The sequence below is a fragment of the Rhincodon typus genome, chromosome 30, assembly GCF_021869965.1.
Source record: "Rhincodon typus isolate 14 chromosome 30, sRhiTyp1.1, whole genome shotgun sequence".
NCBI classification, from domain to species: Eukaryota; Metazoa; Chordata; class Chondrichthyes; order Orectolobiformes; family Rhincodontidae; genus Rhincodon; species Rhincodon typus.
In genome coordinates, this window is record NC_063361.1 from 36340493 (window position 1) to 36364088 (window position 23596).

The window sequence follows — 23596 nt, forward strand, 5'->3', positions numbered from 1 at the left end:
TAGGTTAGATGGGCTTCAGATTGGTTTCACAGGTCGGCGCAACATCGAGGGCCGAAGGGCCTGTACTGCGCTGTAATGTTCTATGTTCTAACACTCCTGTTTAATTTTGCTGGTCAGGTCACCAGTAATGAGTGCTTACATGCAGCGATTCCATATGGTGTGTGGTAATGAATGTTGTATTCCAAACTGTATTTGAAAAAAATTAAAGTCCACACTTTTTTTATGTGAGAGCTTTATTTCAGTTAACTACACTCCATAAAACACTCACTCCATTGATTACTAGCTCTCCATATTTGTACAATCAACACACACCTAATTTATATTCACTAATCCACTTGTTCAGAGATCTTATTACATACTTCTGGAGCAGGTGGACCTGAATCCAGGCCTCATGGTTCAGAGATAGGGCTCTTGGTGTGGTAGTGTCCCTATAAATCAAATTTATTGTAAAAATTCTTCCCTGACAAGGAACACAGACCTAAAATGCTGCTTTTATTTTCCCTATCCTTCTAACCAACCTGTTCAGAGGTGTTATTACATGCCCCTAGAGTAGGTGGCACTTGAACCTGGGTCCCTTAGTACAGGGGTGGGGACACTACCACTGCACCACAGGAGGGCCAACAACGATGACCGGTTGCAGAGACTGGCAGCGCACACCTGAATAACTCTTTCTTAACATATCCATCACCCATTCCCTTGTTCCTATTGGAAGGAAACAATATGTTGTCCCTGAGGCATGGTTGCAGTTAATCTGCAGTATTTCAATCAACCTGTTTGGAAATGTTATGGCACACCTCTGGGGAAAGTGGGACTTGAACTCGGGTCTCTAGACCCAGAGGTGGGGACAGTACCCCTTCACCACAGGGCCCTACAACCTGTTGAGGTGTGTCACTAAATTAATTGGGCTACTTGAAGAGACAACAAGGTGCAGGGCTGGATGAACACAGCAGGCCAAGCAGCATCATAGGAGCAGAGCTACTTGAAGACTTCTTTTTCCCTCTGGACTCGTGCTGTGTATGAAGTTTAATCACTTGCTTTGTTAATAAAATGATGTGAGGGGAATCAGTTTTTGTGAATGTTGTGGCTACTTTACTCCTTGGGTTGCTGAACTGTAGCAGATATTGATTCATATGTGGATATTGTGAAATGTATTTGGCAGTTCTGTATGTGACACTTCCCCTAAAGTCAGTGTTTGTGGTTAGCAACCTCAGTGTAGTCACACCTGTACCAGCGGTACCCATGACACAGGAGTAACAGCCATTGCTGGAATCTATTACAATTCAGGCCAGGTCAGAGAAGAACCTGCGTAATGCTTCACGTGTTGCGCACCTGCACTTTCACAAACAAAGTCCTTCACAACAGGTGAAGTATTTTTGTACTTTCTAATTAACCTGTTCAGAGATGTTATTACACACCCTTCGAGCAGGCAGGACTTGGAACCTGGATCTCGTGGCTCAGAGTAGGGACACTACCACTGTGCCACCAGGGCCTTGGTGAACTATTATTGAATTGTAGTCATGAATCTAGGAATGTGGTAGCTGATTTACCCCCAGGAAATCTCCCACAAGCAACACTTGATTTTTGTTTAAATTGATGTTGGCATGAGAGATGAATATTGGTCAGGAGCTAAAGAAAAACTCCCTTACCTTTCAACATAAAGGCTGTGAGGTTTTCTTTTAAGTCCCTGGGAGGGCAGACAGGACCTCTGCTTAATATTATGTGGAAAGGACAGCATATCTGGCACCAGAGTATTAGCCTGGGTATTGACTTCAAACCTCTGGGTCCTTAACCCTGTGACTAAAGCAGGACTACTAGCCATTGTTCCATGTTTGATTTCCCCATAGTCCATTATGTCAGGAGGCTTGAGTGTCCAGTGGCTAAATCAGTGTAAAAGATCAAGTCATTTCCAGTACAGCTCTAGTTTCTGCAATGTTTTTTGTGATGTTTAGAAAACAAAATTACTGCAGATGCTGGAATCTGTACTGAAAACAAAAAATGCTGGGGATCAGAGTGGGTCAGGCAGCATCCATAGAGAGAGCACGCAGACGTTTCAAGTCTAGACAACTCTTCATCAGAGCTCTGATGAACAGCCATCTAGACTTGAAACATCAGTGTGCTCTCTCCCCATGGATGCTGCCTGACCCGCTCTGATCTCCAGCAGTTTTTGTTTTCTGTAAACCAGCATGCCCACAAGACATTCCGGTCCTTTTTAGAAATTAATCACCATGGTAAGTTTCTGCTAATTGTTCCCACTTGAGTCTCTGAGAAGGCACACACATTAGTAGCTGTTTTAAAAGTTTCTAAAGGCCCTTTCCAGTTATTTAAAAGTTTGGCTATTCATGGTGGTTGACTAGGCAGTTATAACTTATTTTGGTAATGAACCCATATTCAATTTTAGTAAAACTAAACCAATTTGCTGCTCCTAAATGTGCCCATTTAATAGGTCAATACAAATTTTATAATGACATTCTGAAATGCCGAATCTCATTGACCTTATGGAGGCTTTCAAGATTGGTGACGTGCAAATATTTGATTGAAATTTTGGGCAAAAACATGGCTATAAACAGATGTGATTCAGCAATCACTTCCAAAGCAGGTACCCTTGCCCAGGGAATCTCTCAATTGAGCAGAATGTTCTCCATAAGAACTTCAAAGATCTGAGCTATTTTTCCTTTTGGATGCAAAATAGAGCATTGAGGATTGGAGGTTACTGAGAGCAAAGCTATGAACTTTGAACAAGAGGGAACTGAAGTCTGTGTGGTTGAGTTCATCAGAACGAGAAGTGGCAGACTGTGTTCTGGAACTAGCTGAGAGATGCATGAATCTTGACTTCTTTATTGGTCTGGTTACTGTTGGGTGTGACCATTTGCTGAGTACCTGTGGGCAGTGCCTTAAGGTGCCAATTATCCTTCTACAACTCCGATGAATGCCATTCCATTTCACTGGTCTATGCTGTGTTTATGCTTTTATACAAGCTTCTTGTGGAACTACTTTTTCAATGTATCTTTCTAATTTTTTCTTCCTTGACTTTATGCAACTTTCCCCTTAAATGCATTGATACTATTCACCTTGACCTGTAGTCACCACGTACCCATTCTCAGCTGAATTTCTTCCTGAATTCACTTTATTTATTAGTGACTTTTTTTATATTCTGTGTTTTATCCCATGTGGGACTTGAACTGAGGCTTACTAGGGTTGGTTCAGAGAGCAGTAAAGAATAAACCACATTGTTATGGATCTGGAGTCACATGTAGGTCAGACCAAGTAAGGACGACAGAGTTCCTTCCCTATAGAGCATTAGTGAATAAGGTGTTTCTTTTTAGACAAAAAAATGGTGACATGATTGACCATAGAGATAGTAGGAACTGCAGATGCTGGAGAATCTGAGATAACAAGGTGTAGAGCTAGATGAACACAGCAGGCCAAGCAGCACCAGAGGAGCAGGAAGGCTGACGTTTCGGGCCTAGACCCTTCTTCAGATTTTCTGTTCATCCAGCTCTACACCTTGTTATCTCTGACAATAGACTAACTTTTTAATTCCAGATTTTTGTAATTTAATTCAAACTTTATCTGCCATGGTGGGATTTGAACCCATTTTCAGAGAGCGTTAGTCTGGGTCTCTAGTAGCCCTGTGTAATAACCACCACGCTACTGTCTCTGGCAGAAAGACTCAGCTTGTTCAGACATTCCTGAAAGATATGACCTCTTAGTCTGGCATCATCGTTATCTTCAGGGCCTTTATATTCTTTATTACTGTGCATAATAACACCTTAATGCCACCTGCAGTCTGGCTTGTTGTCATCTTTGTGAGTTTTATTGCCTCCTTCTCCTTTCTTCCCCTCTACTCTCTCTCCCTCCTCTTTCTCCTTTTTTTGTCTGTTGTCTTCCCACCCTGCCACCTCCCAGTGCTTTCACGCACTGTTCAGCCTTTGCATTTAGCATGAATCAGCTGCCCTTCACTTGCCTGGAGTGTTGAGAGCTCTGTGGGAGGCTGCATCCTGAATAAATTGTAACTGGCTCTGGTTAGTGTACAGCTGAGCTTATTCTTCCTGTCGATCAAGTTATTTAAGCAAATTCCACTCTGTGGTGTCACTTGTTCTGTCTTCACAAATTTTAAATCCTGCAATGGGTTTTTGACATTTAGAATGTGATATGATTAGAATTTTGTTAGAATTCCTGTGGACCTACTTTTGCTGTTGATTAATTATTTCTGAGCTGCAGATGGATTTTCTGCTAACTCCCAATTCCCAAAGCAGTGACAAGTCCGCAGTATTTCTGCTGGGTGTGTGTATTTTGCTTGGTAACTCATCATCCTGGGATTTCTGTCCCAGTGCCATCTGCAATCCAATTGTAAAGAAAGCTCACTTTCTGCACAAACTGCTGAACTTGGGAATTCCAACAGTTTCATTGTTAATGAGCAAAATGGATGCAAAACCCTTGCAACAAACTTTACCTGTGAAGTTTTGTGACAGTCTATGACCTATCACTCCATTTTCTGTTTGGGATAAGAGTGAAGTGGTTCTTTCCCAAACACATTACTGTTATGGTGAGGGGTGTAAGGTTCACTCAACCATTGCCTACTTTCCCTCCTGAATGCACGGGCCATCCATACACTATGACAATTCAGCAGATATCCCCACCATTGTAAACCCACGTCCAATTTTATCTATTTATCCAGTAAGTGGAGGTGGTGGGTGTTCCTGCACAGTTTGGTTGTGGGGGCTATACGCAGTTCTCAGTGGTCACTGGATGAGAAGCCCCCTGGCAAGTTTCATTCCCTTCCTTGGCCCAGGCTCCCCCATATCAAATAAATGAATGCGATGGGATTGAAGCACTGAGAGGTACTTTTTCATCTCCTTGTCGCCTTGCTGCTAATTGACCAGTTTATTCCTTATGGAAAGAGCTCTGGGGTTAGTCTTCTGGGTGTAAGATGCAGCAGATCTATGTCATTAATGTGTCCCTGGAGCCATGGGTCCTCATCGGAAATCCCTGTGCCAACTCACACACAGACACACCTCTTTTATTGTCCGCGTGTGTGTGTGTGTGTGTGTGTGTGTGTGTGTGTGTGTGTGTGTGTGTGTGTGTGTGTGTGTTCAGTAGTGGGAAGCAGCTCGGTGTCGGGTGGAGTGCTGACTGTGTAGGTCCTGCTTTTACCCTGTTTGTATACTGTTACCAGCAGTACTTGTTGGATGACCCCATTCTCTTCAGTACAATCAGATCACCTGCAGCTCAGAACTCCAGACTCCTCACAAACAGACTCTGCTTTTAAAATCAAGACTTCTTTCTGCAGCACCTTGCATGACTTCAGGATATCCCAGATTTTTTTTTGGAAGAGCTGCTCAAGTACTTTCTGAAGTGTAACCATTGTTATAATGTAGAAAACCTGAGGCCGGTGTACAAACAGCAAGGTTGGTTGAGGGGTAAATATTCACTCGGACATTGGCAAGAGCTACCCACTCTGTGTAATACTGAGAGATAATTTGCATTCATCCAAAAAAAAGCATCTCTGACAGTGCAGCACTCCTTCAGTACTATAACGACAACGTTAACATTGCTTGTACACTTAGGTTTCTGGAATAGGTTTTACATCCACAACCTCCTGACTTAAACTGTGGTACTTGCGGAACAAAAGTAAATTATTATGGCTCCAAAAAATAAAAACCGTGGGTTTTAAGGTTGGAAAATAAGTACATTTTGGCTGACAAGAATTATTGTTTCTGAGATGCGCACTTACCTTTTCGGTTAACTGTGAGGTTTTTTAAACAGAAGGTTTTGATTGGACCCATTAGGTAGTGTTTCAGGAAAAACTAGTTTTATATATTTTGAATCGACTTGTTCATGTGTTTCGGAACTCACCTGGAGCAGATGGGATTTGACCTGCATCTCGTGGCTCAAAGGTTAAATGCTACCACTGCCACAAGAGCCCCTTAACACTTAACACTAGTCTTGTATTATTCCTGGTAGCTGTGGTTCAGTTTGTTTCTCTGACTTGAGTTTTCATTTTAAACTGCTGGACAGACTCCAACCTTTACTGACCAAACATTAATGGGATCTAGAGAGTGAGCATATGGATTCTTGACTAATTGTGTTTGGTCTGTGATGGTGGGAGCATGTATAGTCTGTCCTTAGTTCTACTACTTCATGGGTCTTAATCAATGCAATTGTTTTATCAAATCATATACTTTCTTTAATGAAAGTTAAAATAAAAAATTCACCAACTGGGTTTCTTTAATGAACATAATTTTGTTTTAATATAAACCAGTTTGGTTGACAAAGATGCAACATAGTTTAACATGCTCAGCTTATAATATGAAAGTACAAATGCTTATCCCTCTAAGTAAACTAAATAAGCTCATGCTAGATTTCCGTCTGCTAAGGTTCACTTTAGGTTTTTTTAAAAAAAAAACATTTTTAACTAATAATGTTTTCGCTCTAGAATGTAAAAACCACATGGAATATTCAGAAGGCTGCTGATCTGGTGTTCCAGCACACCCAGGTCACTGGACATGTGTGGTTGTCTCTGGGGTCTTGGCAGATGCAGCTTGCTTAGAAAACAGTGTAAAGACCCTTCCAGATCCTCTTCAAGAGGACAACTGGGTTTCACACTGACATCTCAAAAAGTGTGTTTGAGAACGGTAGAGAATTGCTGGACAGTTTTTTTCTAGCAAGGTTTTTGACAACTGTAAACCAAATAATCTCCAAGCAAAACTAGCTTCTCCAGTCATAAACTCAGCCATGTGTTTTCCCTGAAGTGAGTGCAAGCAATTGGATACAATCAGGTGTGATAGCAGCAGCTGTGGAAAGAGAAAGAGTTTTTGAGTATGGGATGACTTTTGAAGTTCTGAAGAAGGCTCACGTTGGCCTCCAATTTAACTGTTTTTCTCTCTCCACAGATGCTGCCAGACCCGCTGAGTTCCTACAGCATTCTGTTTGTTTCTGATTTCAAGAATCCATTGTATTTTGCTTTCAAGTTGAAATAAATTTTTTCCACAATCCTTCAAAATTCAAATCCTCAAAATAATCAATATGAAGTTTTCATAATAGTTGTGATCAATGTGGTGCTGTGTACTATTGAAAATCATTGACTTTTCCATTACTTCATCTCCCCCAGTTGTCACCTTGGGACTAACTTAAATTTGACCATAAGATGTAGGAAAAGTAGTAGACCATTCAGCCCATAGAGTCTGCTCTGCCATTCAAAGTGATATGGCTGATCTGATAATCCTCAACTCCACTTTCCTGCCTAATCCCCATAACCCTGATTCCCTTACTGATTAAAAGACTGTTTATCTCAGCCTTGAATATAATTTTCTACCCAGCCTCAGCAACCCTCTGTAGTAGAGAATTCCACAAATTCACTGCCATCAGAGAGAAGAAACGCCTCCTCATCTCTCATTACCAAAGAGCTTCTGTTCTCCTCTGTCTGCCTGTTCCTCCCTCCCTCAGGGTCTGTTTCGGAGGTGTGCAATATTCCCAGTTTTACTTAAAAAGGGCTTGCTGCTATGAGCTTTAAAACTTACACACAGACTACTCATAATGAAGGAGACTTGCAGCTTGCAGGATAGGAGCAGAGCTGAGGTGAATCACAAGTTAATGGGGAATTCTCTGATTTGCTGTGGAGAGATGTTTGAGTCAGTTGGAGAATTCTGACTTAGTTTCAGACGTTTCCGTTCAATTAAGACAGCAATTGTTAAATTTCAGTTGACGTGAAAAGCAGTTTCTTTTCGTGGATGGGCTTTTCAAAAGATTCCAAACACTGTGTACTCACTCTTGGTTACGCTGTTTTCACTTCTCACTTTGTTTCTTTAGTCTGGATGCGAGCAGCTGGCTTGGGTTTCAGTACATGCTCTCTCTCTCTCCTCCCTCTTCACGCTCCACTTTCTACAGTACAATCTGACAGAGTCTTTGCAGCTCTGGCGCTTGATTATACAACAGTCCAAAGAAATAGTGATGGCAAGTTCTTCTGGTTTAGTAAGATGGGGTTGATATCACGCACTACTGTTTGATAACTGCTGTCAAGGTAGGTACAGCATGGGGTTAGATATAGAGTGAAATGCGCGCTGTCTCTCTCTCGTGCACTCTCGCTCTCGTGCTGAAAGCAAAGCTCTCTGTACATCAAACTCCCAGGACAGGCACGGCACAGCACAGGGTTATACACAAGTCAAGTTCCCTCTACATTGCCTCAATAATCTGCTATAAATCCAGGTTCAATGGTGATTCTGAACTATAATCTGTAAATTTGTTCCCTTCCTACACCAACCCTGCTTGTGGCTGCAGTGTCCATTTCCTAAATGTTCCATTAAACAGGAAGTGGGTTGACTGTTTGTTTGCAGCTATTTCATGTTTGCTAAGACAAGTTTGAAATCCATGTCCCAGGATCAAATGGATTTTATAAAACCTGCTACATCACCTTGTTCCCTGTTTATGTCCAATGTTTTTGACTTGTGTCCAATTTTCTATTCCCTTGCATTGCTCAATTAATTTGAAGTATCAGCCAAGGCTGCTCCGATAACAAGTCTTAAATTCCCAGGCCAAAGACTGAAACTTCACTCCAAAGTACTGAGGGAACGCTGCATTTACTGAGGATCTGTTTTTCAACAAACATTTCAACCACAGTTCTTCCAGGTGCATGAAAAGATTCCATGGCAGTATTTTGAAGAGGAGTGGGGAGGGGGTGCCTGGTATCTTGTTCGATGTTTGGTATTCAATATCAGTACTAAAACAAATTATTACTGTCTTCCTATTTGTGGGAGCTTGCTGCCTGTAACTTGGCTGCAATGTTTCATATGTTGCAGAAGTGACGTCAGTAACTACTTGGTTGCGCAGTAAAGGGTATTGTGGAGTCCTCTGTAGTGAGAGCTACTTCAGAAATACAAAGTTTTTTTTCCTGTGATTTCTTTATACTTGACAGGAAAATTTCACCAATTTCCCATATTGCTCTTTCCCAGGCTGGTGAGTGCCCTGTGTGTTTAAAATCAGCTATCTCTGTACCAATGGAGATTTCTACCTGGAACTGTCTGGGTATGTGTACAAGAAAGGGAAACTTCCATTATTCTAGAACATGGAGTATTTATAGGTTCCTGCATTATGAGCTGCGTTGTTTCCTGTATATGTTTGGAATGCAGCTGTCTATCTCCCAGGGTTAGTTAGTGCTGTGTTGCCACTGTGTTGGAATCTTGCTCCTTCAGGAATGTGAGAGCACAGAAAGGCCCTTTTGTTGCTTCCTGTGACTGGTCCCAGTTCGACAGCAGTGGCTTCATTTTGAACTGGTTTCTGCAGGTGACAAATTGGCCTGAGTGACTGTGACCATTGCTGGCAGTCTCTCTCATCTTTTATCAATCATTGCAGAATTTTTATTAGGATGGAAGAGAATTGTCTGGTTTCTGTTGGGGAAATGGCAAAAAGAGTGCAATTGGTATCTTCTGTATAAACAAAGGACAATCCCAGGAGACAAGCCCATGACTAAAGCCCTGCCCTGCCATTCAATTAGTGTGAATTCAATTGCTGAAACACCATTGCAAAGAAGGCAGTGATTGGCTAGTTAGTTGCTGAGATGAAGTGGAGGTGCCGGTGTTGTACTGGATGGACAAGGTCAGAAATCTCTTCAACACCAGGTTATAGTCCAACAGGTGTGAGGGTCTGAAAGCTTGCATTTTCAATTAAACTTGTTGGACTATAACCTGGTGTTGTGTGATTTCTGACCTTGCTGAGATGAAGACTTGCAAGGGTGATGGGCTCTGGAGTAAATTTGAAACCATAACTTTCTGAATCAGATGAGAATCATTGACCTTGAAGCTATTCTCTTTATTTTTTCATAAAATGTGGGTATTGCTGGCTGGAGCAGCATTTATTATGCAGACCTAGTTACCCTCAGGAAATTAATGAGCTGTCTCCTTGACCCACTGCAGTCCTTGAGGGTAGAGATACCCACACTGTTGTTGGGGAGGAGTTCCAGGAATTTGACATAGGAATGATATTTCTGAGTCAGACTTGAGAGTGGTTTGGAGGGGAACTTGCAGGTGGTGATGTTCCCATGTAACTGCTGCCCCTGTCCTTCTGGATGGAAGTGGTTATGGGTTTGGAGGGCACTGTCTAAGGATTTTTGGTGAATTTCTGCAGTGCATCTTGTAGATGGTACGTACTGCTGCTACTGAGTGTCAGTGATTGAATAAGTGATGTTTGTGGATGTGGTGCCAGTCAAACAGGCTGCTTTGTCCTGGATGGTGTCAAGCTTCTTGAATGTTGGGGCTGCACCCATCCAGACAAGTGGGGAGTATTCCATCACAGTCCTGACTTGTGCCTTGTAGATGTTAGAAAGGCTTTGAGGAGGTGAGTTACCTGCTGCAGTATTCCTAGCCTCTGACCTGCTCTTGTATGCATGGTATAGCTAGTCCAGTTCAGTTTCTAGCCAGTAGTACCCACAGGGTGTTAACAGAGGGGAATTCGGTGATGATATTGCTGTTGAATGTCAAGGGGCCAATGGTTGATTCTTTGGTTGGTGATGGTGATTGCTTGCCACTTTTGTGGTGCAAATGTTACTTGCTGCTTGTCAGCCTGGATATTCTCCAGGTCTTACTACATTTGAACATGGACTGCTTCAGAATGAGTCGTCACAAAAGTCACTGAGCATTAAATAATCATCAGTGAACTTACCCACTTCTGACCTTATGACGGAGGCAACTGTGAATGAAGAAGCAGCTGAAAATGGTTGGGCATGGGACACTACCCTGAGGAGCTCTCAGAGAGAGTCATACAGCACAGAAACGGACCCTTCACTCCATGCTGACCATGTTCCCAAACTAAACTAGTCCCACCTGCCTGCATTTTGCCCATATTTCTCCAAGCCTTTCCTATTCATGTACTTATCCAAATGTCTTTTAAATGTTGTAACTGTACCCACATCCACCCCTTCCTCTGGCAGATTTTTTTCTACATATGAACCACTCTCTGTGGGGGGAGGAAAGTTCCCATGTCTTTTTTTTTAAATCTTTCTCCTCTTGCCTTAAAAATATGCCCCTAGTTTTGAACTCTCCCACCCTGGAGAAAAGATCCTTGCTATTCACCTTATTTATGCCCCCCATGCTTTTCTAAACCTCCCATAAGGTCACTCCTCAACTTCCTACGCTCCAGTGAAAAATGTCCCAGCCTATCTTTATACCTCAAACCCTCCATTTCCAGCAACGTCCTGGTAAACCTTTTCTGAACCCTCTCCAGTTTAATAATATCCTTCCTGTAGCAGGGCAACCAGAACTGCACACAGTACTCCAGAAGAGGCCTCACTAACATCCTGTACAACCTCAACATAATGTCCCAACTCCAATACCTAGAGGTCTGAGCAAAAAGGGAAGTGTGCTAAATGCTGCTTTCACCATGTGACGCAAATTTCAAAGATTTATATACCTGAAACCCTAGGTCTCTTTATTCTATGACACTATCCAGGGCCCTACCATTAATTGTATAAATCCTGTCCTGCTTGTTTTGCCAAAATGCAATACTTCGCATTTATCCAAATTAAAGACTGACCTCCAACAGCCTCAACCATCTTCCTCTGTGCCAGGTATGACTCCTGCCAGTTGGCCCCCACCTGATACCCATTGATTCCAGTTTCGCTAGGGCTCCTTGATGCCACACTCAGTTGACTGCAGACTTGTTGCCAAGGGCTGTCACACTGGCCTCATCTCTGGAATTCAGCTCTTTTGTCCATGTGTGAACCAAGGCTGTAATGAGGTCTGGAGCTGGGTGTCACTGAGCAGGCCATTGCTGAGCAGGTGCTGCTTGATAGCGCTGTTACTGACACCCCCTATAACTTTACTGATAGTCGAGAGTAGAGTGATTGCTAGGTTGAACTTGTCCTACTTTTTGTGTACAGGATATACCTGGGCAATTGTCCACACTTAGCACGGCAATAGTGCTATAGAAAACGATGGAGAGGTATCCAAATGAGAAGATTATTTGAGGAAAGTCCATCAGACCCATTTAATTCCAGAGTAGAGGTCAGGAAAAACCTCTCTCAAAGGGTGATGTGAGTATGACACTCAGTCCCACAAAGTAGTCGAGGATACCTTGATTAATGACTTCAAAGCTGAAATTTCCACTTGAGGCATATGGAGCTAAAGCAGGTGGATGACGTTGGCGTGCCGTGATGCTGGAACAGGCTCAAGGGACTGAATGGTCTTTTTCTGTCTTGAATCATCCCCCCCCCCTCCTGTAAAATCCGTCTCTTTCCCCTGAGCAGTATTTTCTTTTTCATGAATATTCATAGAGGATGTTCAGTTAATGCAGCACATCAGCCTCTGAGTTGAACCTATAAATATTTAAACAGTGCAAAGCCCCTGGATGTTTTTGGGTGGAGATATTGGGATCTGTATCAAAGTCCAGCTAGTCCCATAGTGTATTCCAGACATTACTGCCCAGCCTGTGGGGAGGGTGGGGATGTCACTGGTCTGTGCAGGATGATTCGAGCTTCACTGAGCTGCCTACTCTGCTTGTGGTAAGAGCCTGTTATGTACTGCTGACCAAGGGGAAAAGCAAATTGCATTCCTGCCTAGGGTGCTTTCCTTTAACAGTGTGTCAGCCGCTGTACGCGTCAAACACATTTTAGTGCAAATAGCCTGGAGGTGCACTTCAGACAGAGATTCGATTATTAAAATTAAACCAGGCAATCGTGTTTTACTATTGTGCTGTTCCTTTCTCACACTACTACCCAATAAAACCATATCCTGTCAATGTGTTTAACTATTGACCTGTTTATTTGCTGTGTAGGATGATGTTGCTTTCATTATAAATCGGTGTTTCTGTTGGTGGTGTATTGTATGGGCTTCTCGGATTTGGGTGGTTAATGTGGGGCATCCCCTCGTGCAGCTTTAGGGGTGAGCAGAGTTTGAAACATCTCTGATATTGGGTGAGGGTGGGGAGACGTTCTCTGTGACATGGAGAATGTCAGAGTCATACAGCATGGAAACAGACCCTTTGGTCCCACTCATCCATGTTGATCAATTTCCCAAACTGAACTAGTCCCCTTGCCTGCCTTTGGCCTATATCTCTATAAACATTCCTATTTACGTGCCTGTCCAAATATCTTTTAAATGTTGTAACTTTACCTGCATCTAGTGCCTTGTCGGCAGTATTAATGCAGGATTTGCCTCTTATCTAGGAATTGAGCGTTGTGAACATTGTCAACAAAGGGCAGACTTTACTCCCTTGTAACTCCCACCACCTATCTAGCGGGTGCTCTACTATTGCCCTTGTAACACATGTCTACTGTTATGCCATTTTTGCAGGTGAGATTGACAGACGAACCAACAGGAGATGTCACTGTGAAGTTTCATGTTAACCTCCAGTCTGGACACTGGGCAGACTGTGTAGCAACGGCTGACAACAATAGAGAACCATGGGATAACAAAGTGTAGAGCTGGATGAACACAGCAGGAAGGCTGACGTTTCGGGCCTAGACCCTTCTTCAGAAAATAGAGAACCATGTCTGGTTTCCTGCATGCTACCCTGCCCATCCCCAACTCTGAACTGTGAAACCTGTCACCCTATGAGATAGATGGGCTCGGCAGTGCCTAGGGGTTTTATCCTGGGTCCGTTTGTGCTCAGACCATTTCCTGATCCCAGCTTGTGGTCTCCAGCATTAGGTTAGTTTAATGGAAGGCATGGGCAAGGCTGCATTGGAAATGCCCCACATTTGGGTTTCATCTCCATGTCTGTTCATACTAGTTATTGGCACATTTGACACGTGCATTAAATAAATAGTGACGACCTTGTGATATATAAACAGGCCAGGAGGTAGAAGGAAGTCTGTTTGCATTTTGTCCAGCACAATCCCTGTTTTCAAACCTCCCAAAGTTTATTAATTGCCTGTTATTTAAATAGAGATTGCAAGGTGTTGCAGTACAGCAGGGTCTGGGTGACCTTGTACTTGAATCAGAAAAAAGTTGCCCTGGCGATACAGCAAGTGACTAGGAAGGAAAATGGTGTCTTAGCCTTCATTAAAAACAGAATGGAAGCTAAAAGTCAGTTGGGCAGGGCATTGATCCAATTGTGTACAGTTTTGATCTCCTTACTTACGGAGGGAAATGTTTACAGTGAAGCAGTTCAGAGAAGCTTCACTAGGTTGAAAAGCTAGGGGACAGCATTTAAAAATACAGGGCCTCCATATTAGGCCAGAATTTAGGAGCTTATTTCGTGAGGTTCCTCGCTGCTTTGGAATTCTCTTCCACAGAACTGTGGAGGCAGTCATCAACTATATTTGAGGCTGAAGTTGACAGATTTTTGATCAGCTGTGCAGTTGAGTGTTTTTTTTTGGGCCCGTGGGCTACAGGAAAGTAGAGTGAAGGCCAGAAGTAGTTCAGTTGTGATCGAATTGAATGGTGGAATAAGCTGGATGGACCAAATGGCCTGATTATCCTGCTCAGTTGTGATTTCTTATAATTGATTGTTGCTGAGCTGTAGCCACCTTCGCTCAGCTGGTCACAAAGGAAAGTCCCACGCTAAGTGATGAGATGTGACCATTTGATGTGGTTTGGTGCTAGATAATGGGTGAATGTTGGTCACGAGATCCTAACATCATCCTCAACTGGTTGTTAAAGCCTCTATTTTACACATCACCCAAAAAGTGGCACCTCTAACTGTAACAGCTGAATGCCAGCTTGACTTATGAAGTCTAGCCTCCTGGAGTGAGGCTTAAACCTGCCAGTGTTGAGGATACCCTTCAAGCTAAGGAGGACTTAAGGATCAATTTTTGCTTTGGCAAAACAGCAGCAATATCTTGTATTGTGTATTAATGCGGAGCTTACATGACTTAAAGACATCCTAAGATTCTTTACCCCCAGTTGATTATTTTTTTGAAATATAGTCACTTTTTCTCTTGGAGGAAAGCTGACCTCGCGAATGAGCTGCTGACCAGACCAATATTGGCCGGTATACCAGGGCAAGCTCCCCTATCTGAGGAGTCATGTATGTTTCAGGTTGAGGGGCTTGATGGAGCTCCAGCTAATCCTTTATTTGAAAGAGGACACTTTGGAGTTCCTACAGTAATGCAGCATGGAAGGGGAGAGAGAGAGAGACAGCGAGAGCCCTTTAAGCATAGTGTTCATGGAGCATAAAAATCGTAACTCAGCACAAATTGCTTTACGGTAAATTTGACCAGAAGGTTGTCAATCACCCAGGCATTTATGGGAGAAGCAATGAGACTGGTCCCAGGGAAGGTCTGGTTTCATTCACATGCAACAGGCTCCATCTCTGTTCTGCCAGTAAGGTTCTTGTGAATGATATGTACAGAATATTCCCTATTTTGACCATAAGGCATAGGTAATTCAGCCCATTGAGTCTGCTCCACTATTCAATGAAATTATTGCTGATTTGATAACCCTCAACAAGGTGCAGGGCTGGATGAACACCTACACTCACCTTTCCTGGCCCCATCCCCGGTTCTTCGACCTGTTTGTTTCCTTGCCACCTATCCTCTCCTCTATCCATCTTCTATCCGCCTCCCACTCTCTCCCTATTTATTTCAGAATCCCCTTCCCCTCCCCCTTTTCTGATGAAGGGTCTAGGCCCGAAACGTCAGCCTTTCTGCTCCTATGATGCTGCTTGGCCTGCTGTGTTCATCCAGCCCTGCACCTTGTTGTCTCGGATTCTCCAGCATCTGCAGTTCCTACTATCTCTGATAACCCTCACTCCGCTTTCCACTTTTCCTGACTTTTGATTCCCTTATTGATTTAAAAATCTGTGTCAGCCTTGAATATACATCATGACCTAGCCTCAACAGCCCTCTGGTGAAGAATTGCATAGATTCACTACCGTCTGAGAGAAGAAATTCCTCCTCCTCCTCCTCCTCTGTCTTAAATGCATGACTTATTCTGAGAATATGCCCTCTGGTCCTAGACTCTCTGACAAGGGGAAACACTTCTGAAGCATTGATTCTTGTATGCTTCAATAAGATCCACTCTCACTTTTCAAACTTTACTCGAACTTTCCTCATAAGACAATCTCTGGGTTTAGCCTAATGAATCTTCTCTGGACTACTTCCACTGCTGGCACAGTTTTCCTCACATAAGAAGCTTAATCTGTTTGCTGTTCCAGCTGTGGTTGACTAGTGCCTTGGATAGTTTTAGCAAGACTTCCCTATTTTTTATACTACATTCCATGTGCAATTCAGATCAACATTGCATTTGTCTTTCCTATTACCTGCTGAATGTAGATGCTAGCTTATCATGATATATGCATGAGGACCCCCAAATCCCTTGCTATTGCAGTCTTCCTCCATTTAAATGATACTTGCTTCTCTATTCTTCCTGTTAAACTACATGACTTCACATTTTCCCAAATTGTATTACATCTTCCATGTTTTTGCCAACTCATTTAATCGTCTCTATCCCTCTGTAGCCTCTGTCATCCTCATCACTTGCCTTCCCACCTATTTTTGTATCGTCTGCAAACTCGATGCTAGAACAGTCACTTGCGTTATCCAAGTTATTAATATACTTCGTAAAGAATTGTAGCTCCAACACTGATCCCTGTAGCACACCATTAGTTACAAGTTGCCTCCCTGAAAATGCCTCCTTATCCTAAGTCTGTCTTCTATTGATTAGCTAATCCTGTGTCTGTGCTAATACACTACCTCCCACTCCATTGGCTTGTGTTATTAGGTGGCCTAAGGTGCGGTACCTTATCAAACGCTGAATTGAAATTCAAACATTACACCTAACGGTTTCCCTTTATCTGTCCTGCTTGTTACAATCTCAAATAATTCGAATACATTTTGAAGAGAAAATCCTATTTGATAAATTTTAGTACAATTTTTTTTGTGCTAACAAGCAGGCAAGGGAAGAGGTTAAGAAAGCGACTTTTGTGGCAAGTTCGGACAGTGTGGGAATTGTTGGTGTCACTCTGCATCACAAACCGCCATCCAGCTAACTGTGCTAACCAACCCAAGACAAAGCATTTACTCAGTTCCTGTCATTTCCTCATTTCCCAGCCTCTGCCGCTGGGGCCTATGTGACTTCGGCAATTGTGACATTTGCTTTGTTGCTGTGTGTGTGCGTGCGTGCGCATCAGTCTCTGACTTTCCTTCTCACTGTGCCTGGTCTAGAAAGGGACATATTCCCTTTGTTTTTCTGTGGGAGTGCGAGTAGACCTGTTTAGTCCTGTGACTTCAATTCAGTTCCATTAGCATCTAATTCCTGAGAATTGGCTAAATGATTGCCAAGGGCTGTGTGTGATCAGTAAATCCCGAAAGGTTATTTGCAATAGCCAAGTCTCAATGGAGTGGCATTGTACTGGAAGGAAGACAATGGATTTTTTTTGTATTAAATGGCATAAACTTGGAATTTAGCAGCTTCAGCTATTGGCTTTTTGTGTCCCTTGAACTTTGCACTTTTTGTAGTTGTTTCCGTGCTGCATTATGCTGTACGGTTATATGTCAGAATGACCCACATGACAAGTTCAGACTTGCTCACCAATACAGTTCTTTTAAAAGCTGCCTCATGAACCTGGGATAAAATGACAAAAACCCTGATTTTAGTCAGTATTCAAATTCCATAAACGGCAGTGATTCACAGGCAACTTATGCCTCTAGTGGGCTGTAAAGTTGAGCCAGTCTAATTGGGTATGATGATTGAGACTGCCTTTGTCTTGGTACTTTTGTTCCTGTGGCCACTACGCTCCAGTATTTGTTACAGTGCTCCTTGATGTGTGAATGTATTGTACGTGAGACCATTTGGTCCACTGTACCAGTGCCAGCTCTGAGTGAGCTGTCACTTGATTCATTCCCTGATTGTCTAGCAAATTTATCAATCTGTGGATTGATTTAATCAGGAGGCATGCACTAATCTAAGAACAGTTTCAAACTCCTCCATAGTACTTCGAGAACTTGAATTCCAGATTTGAAAATACGTTTGTGTAATAAGCTGGGCGGGCCTGGGAAATCCTTGCATTGTCTCTGGGTATTTTGTTTTTTTTCCTGGCTCTGCACTGTACCAAACCTCCCTCAGTGACCTAACAAAGCTGAACTGTATTAAACCTCAGTATCAAGAAACTTTTTTTTAAATTCACAAGATGTGGCCATCACTGGCTGGCTAGGCCAACATTTATTGCCTATCCCTAATTGCCCAGAGGGTAGTTAAGAGTCGCACATTGTTGTGGGTCTGGAGTCCCACACAGTCCAGACTGAGTGAGGATGGCAGTTTGCTTCCTTAAAGAGCATTTATGAACCAGATGGGTTTTTCTGACAATTGACACTGGTTTCATGGTCATCAAAAGACCCATTTTTTTTTATATATAATTCAAATTCTACCATCTGCCATGGCCATTGGCATTTAATACCAATCCTGGCAGTAACTCTCTTTGTGGGAATACCAGGGGTCAACCTCTGTTTTCAGCTGGAAGTGTTTCAGGGAATTTGTGAATTTTGTTTTTGTTCTGGCCAGTTTCTCTGTTGCATTGATTTGATGGAAGACACTGATTTCTTTTCCCTGGAAATGATGAGGAACACTGAGAATGGCAGCATTTTAATTAGCATCCATATTGTAGTGTGTGGGTTGAGACTGGTGGCATGAATATTTTTGAACAGCTGTGTGAATTCTGAGGGTATTTTTCTAACCCTGGTATTAGCAGCTGAAAGACTAGTGATTTATGAAAAAAGTTGCTGATTTGTAAATACAGACTTCAGTGGGCTCCATTCTGTGCCATTTGCTGCTGACACCCATTCATCCCACCCAGAGCAGATAAACCACACAAGCTCCATTACTTGAACATGTGATTCTTGATGTACAATGCAACATTTTTCATCTGTCTCCAATATTAATTAAAAATGACAGTGAGGGGAAGTAATTCTTAAAAATACCTCAGTGACTTTCAATAATTCTTGGGTGAGCGTTGCTCAGAACAAGATGCAAGAGAATCACCTCTTCAATTCCTGGTATGTACAAGATTGTCGTGGGGAATTGGCAAGTCTTGGGTACAGATGGCCTAGATGCCAGCTTTCATGGTGTCTTGGTACAGTCAAAGGCCGACAGACCTCGGGAGGAAGATCCAGTTTTAACTGAAATTGAATGAAGGATCCCATGGCCTTATTTCAAAGAAGAACAGGGAAGGTCTCCCCAGTCCCAGCCAATATTAACTCTGGGTTTTTGGAAGTACAGGTTATTCGGTCATGGTTGTGATCCTGTTTATGGAATCTTGCATATGGCTGCCATGTTTTAAAAGTTTTATGGCAGTGATTTTAAAAAAAAAAAACACTTCATTCCCTGTGAAGTGCTTTGGGGCATCCTGACATTGTTACAGATGCTAAATGCGATTTTTTTCTTTATCAATTATCAAAGTCTTCTGATAGCTGTAGTCTGGAACATTCTGTAAACATGCTGTCTCCAGTCTTTCTCTCTCTTTTGCCTGGAGATCTCAAGTTAAAGTCCCTCGTGTTTGACGTGACCATTCCCCCACCCCCTGATTTTGGTCTTCCTCAGTAACACGCTGCCCATGAATTGTATTCGGTTGTGCAGGATTGCACACTTTTTCTCGGTCAGTATTTCTGTGGCGGCTCTTTGTAACTCTCTAGCGTGGGGGTGTGTTTCCGTTTTCATTGTCATGGTTACCTGACTGCCAGTTCTTCTCTTCCAGTTGAAACTTGCCTGGGCAAATTATCATCAGCGATCGGTCGGTTGTCTCTGCCAATACTGAAGTCTTTTTATCATTTTGTTTTTCATTGCAGTGTGAAAAATGGAGAGTTATGACTCAGAGGCTGTCAGCAAGGTGACTCAGTGGCAGAGCTACATTGATTCTGGCATTCACTCAGGAATGAACACCAATGTCCCCTCCCTAAGTGGCAAAGGCAACCCTGAAGATGATGAAATATTGAAACAGGGAAGTTACACAGTCACAACCACCACCTACACAGCGACCCAGATACCAGGTATGTGTAGCGTTTGCACTGTTTTCTGTGGAAAGGTGTGGGGGCAGAAGGAATGAGAGCAAGAAGTTGTTGTGGTTGGTTGATTGTACTTTGCTTGAGAGATCTGATTGGATAATTATAGAGGGAGAGGACTGTGGATAGGACCAGTTCAGGCATCCAGATGTCTAGTAATATTTGGATTAGCTGTTGTGATCAACAATGTCTTTTTACTGGAGTTGAAATTTTGATCACTCCATATTCTGTACTGGCTTATCCACAGAGCAGGGAGGGGAGCAGTGTCACCAATGGACTGGAATGTGCCACCTTCTGGTTGAGGTGACTTGTGATAGTTGAACTCCTGTTGGAATTGGATGACCTTGGGATAAATGGAATCAATGGTACTGGTGTGACAGAGTTGTGGGGGTTTTGGTCATGACTCTGGGAGCAGAACAGTGGCAGAGATATTAGCACCCAATGGAAATTATGTGAATACAAAATATAGAGGAAGCAAGTGATGAGATGTTTACATGCCATGCGACTGTATCCACTCTTCCCAGGCAAAACCAGATCACCCTGGTTTAATTGCATTTCACCTTACCCTGTCCATTTCAGTTCTGATTAGAGGAGGTGTAGTGGTAATCTCTCTGGAAGAGTAATCCAGAGACCCAGGCTCTGGGGACACTGGTTCAAATCCCATTGGTGAAAGCTGGTGAAGTTTAAATTCCATGAATAAATTTAAAATATAAAACTACACTGTGATCTGTAATTACCATCAATTGTTGTAGGGAAGGAAATCTGCCATCCTTGCTTGGTCTGGCCTACATGTGACTCCTGACCCACAGAAATATTAACTATCCTCTGAAACGATCGAGTAAGCCACTTAGTTCAATGACAGTTGAAGATGGAAGGTGGAGGGAGGGGTTTCTGGAGCTCAGTGTATTGAGTGACTACAGGACGACACTTCACTATGTGACCTCTCCTCCTACAGATATGGAAGAGCAACTGGCCTCCACCCGTGGGCAACGTGTGCGTGCTGCCATGTTTCCAGAAACCCTGGAGACTGGCACTCGTATCCTGTCCACCCAGATAGACCCTGGTCAGGAGACGAATGTGCAGAAACTGTCAGAATCCTCACAGATGCTGAAAGCTGCCATTGTACAGCTCATCAATTACCAAGATGATGCAGAGCTTGCAACGCGGGCTATTCCTGAACTCACCAAACTTCTCAACGATGAGGACCAGGTCAGGTTTTCTCTTGTGGACAACAAGAGACTGTAAAGTCCCTCATGTCTTTCTTGTCATTCCGTTAGAACTTGGCTGGTTTTGTATCTTAGCTCCATTTTTTTTCTGCTTTATTTACATAACCCCACAAAAATGCATTGGCCGCATTCAAAATTTAGAGTTGACCCACACCCGCAATCACTTTGCTGGAAGAAATGCCTCCTGGTAATCACCCCAGAACAGCCTGGCTCATGAGTCCTACTAATTTGGAGCAGAAGTAGCTTATTTAGCCTTTTGTCTGCTCTGCCATTCAATATGTTCCTGACTGATCTGTTTGTGTTTCGAACTCCACATTTCCTCTACTCCTGGTGACCTTTGCCTCTGCACCTTCAATTTCCAATATTCAGTGACCCCCACCTCTACTGCTTTCTGAGGCAGTGTTCCAATACCCTAGAATCCCCTCGCTAATTGCATTGTGAGGTTGCCTACTGGACTTGGACTGCAGCAGTTCAAGAAGACAGCTCACCACCACCATCTCAACGGGCAGCCAGGGTGGGCGATAAATGCTGGCCCCCAAGTGAATAGAGTTTCTCCTCATCTTTGTTTTGGGCTGCTCCTCCCTGCCCTCTTGGTCCCCAAAAAGAAAATCAAGGGAAATGGTATCTTTCTATTGATCCTATTAACTCTTTTTACAATTTTAAACATCTACATTAGTTCACCTCTTTAACCATTTACACTCTCGGGATACAATTTAATGTATTAACCCTTTCCAGTCTGGGATCATTCTACTGCTGCTCCAATGCAGCTTCATCCTTCCCAACGTGTGGTCCTGAGATTGAACACAGTTACTCCAGATGTACACTAACTATAATTATAACATCACTTTCACCCTTTCCATTTCCAATGTCTCAAGATGAAGACCAAATATTTTATTGATCTTTGACTACTAGTTTTTAATAATATCTGTCCTTGAGTTCCTGGATCTCTATTCCTCCTAATTTCTTACACTTTAGACAGCAATTGCCTCACTACAAAGTTGACTTCATTTTACCCTCATTAATTTTGATCTGGGGCAGTCTTTCCCCACATCTGAATTTATCAGCATCTCTTCACAATTTTCTGCTTCTATTCACATCATAAATGCTGTTCTCCCTGACTGCAGGTCCTCTTTCACTCCATCTCCTGTCCAGTGTCTCCTTGTGTCATTCGCAGTTCTGTTTGATTAATGCTCCTTGGTGAATTCTGCCTTCCAAAAGTAACTATATAAATGGCAGTTGTTGTTTGCCTGTTCCACATTGGGCAGGGTCATTAACAGTGGGGCTGCTGGGGGAGACCTGGGCTCACTCCAATAAGCTGGTCATTGTAGCCCAAGAAAGTATTGACCCTTCTTTCTGCAATTTGTGGAATAGGTTATTGTCAGCAAGGCAACCATGATAGTGAACCAGCTGTCAAAGAAAGATGCTTCATGTCGAGCTCTGGAGCAGTCGTCCCAGATGGTTGCAGCAGTTGTCCGCACCATGCAGAATACGAGCGACATGGAAACAGTTCGCTGTGCAGCTGGCATCTTGCACAACTTCTCTCATCACCGTGACGGCATGCTCGCCATCTTCAAATCAGGCGGGATTCCTGCACTGGTCAGGATGCTCAGGTATGTTGCAGCTCCAACTAGAACTTGCTTTTCCAGCTGTCTGAATTTTTGGCAACACCCCAACACCTGCCCCTCCCTGAAACATTCCCAGTGACATTTAGTTATTTTCTAACCAACCTGTTCAGGAATCTCGTGGCACTCCTCTGCAACAGGTTGGGGGTTTGAACCCAGGTCTCCTGTCCCAGAGATAGGGACACTACCCCGTGCCACAAAAGCCACTCTGGACATAGACAGTGCAAGATGAGACTGCTGAGTGTGCACATGACTCGATGACTATCCTGCTGACATCCAGCTAACCTGCATTGTCTCTGGGTCTGTTATGTGGACTTTGCTTCAGGTACCCCACCAGGCCAGACTTTGACTCTTTGCCACTACTGTTGGTAGCTGAGAGGGGATCTTTATATTCAGACATCATCTGAATTGTCTAATCCATAGGAGTTTGGAATGGTGGAATGGCCGTGATGTTTTAGGGATTCTGGGACCCAAACTGCACCCGCAGATTCTATTGTATGTTCATTAGGTCCTGTGCCATCTGCCCACAATAAGAAACAGCTGCATTGATCCACCCAAACATGAGTCTTGAGGAATTCCTCAAAGACTAGTATTAAAGTCAACATCATGGGAAGTCAATTGAACTAACAGAAGATAGCAGATTGGAAAAGTAATGAAAGATGGATAATATAATTTAAGAAAATGTCATTTCTGGAGTTTGGAGTTCAAAATAGTGACATATGGGTACTTTTTTTTTTACTTAAGGGTTTCCATTAAAAATTGATCAGTATGTTCTTCTGGAACAGTGACCTAATCCAGTTTATGTCAGCAGGTGACTGCAAATT

At 43.0% G+C, this 23596-nt stretch overlaps 1 protein-coding gene across 2 annotated transcripts in view; it reads left to right on the plus strand.

The window, feature by feature from the left end:
• The window catches only part of LOC109923254 (junction plakoglobin-like), a 70023-nt gene that overhangs the window by 23679 nt on the left and 22748 nt on the right, over positions 1–23596 (plus strand). The window contains exons 1-4 of one of the 2 annotated variants that reach the window (XM_048614632.1): positions 7999–8020; positions 19712–19912; positions 20880–21133; positions 22522–22760. In XM_048614632.1, the coding sequence (XP_048470589.1) occupies positions 19720–19912; positions 20880–21133; positions 22522–22760 (686 nt within the window). In that variant the 5' untranslated portion in view covers positions 7999–8020; positions 19712–19719. Of the gene's footprint in view, positions 1–7998; positions 8021–19711; positions 19913–20879; positions 21134–22521; positions 22761–23596 lie in introns of those variants that run through there. The other variant, XM_048614631.1, reaches the window with a different exon arrangement.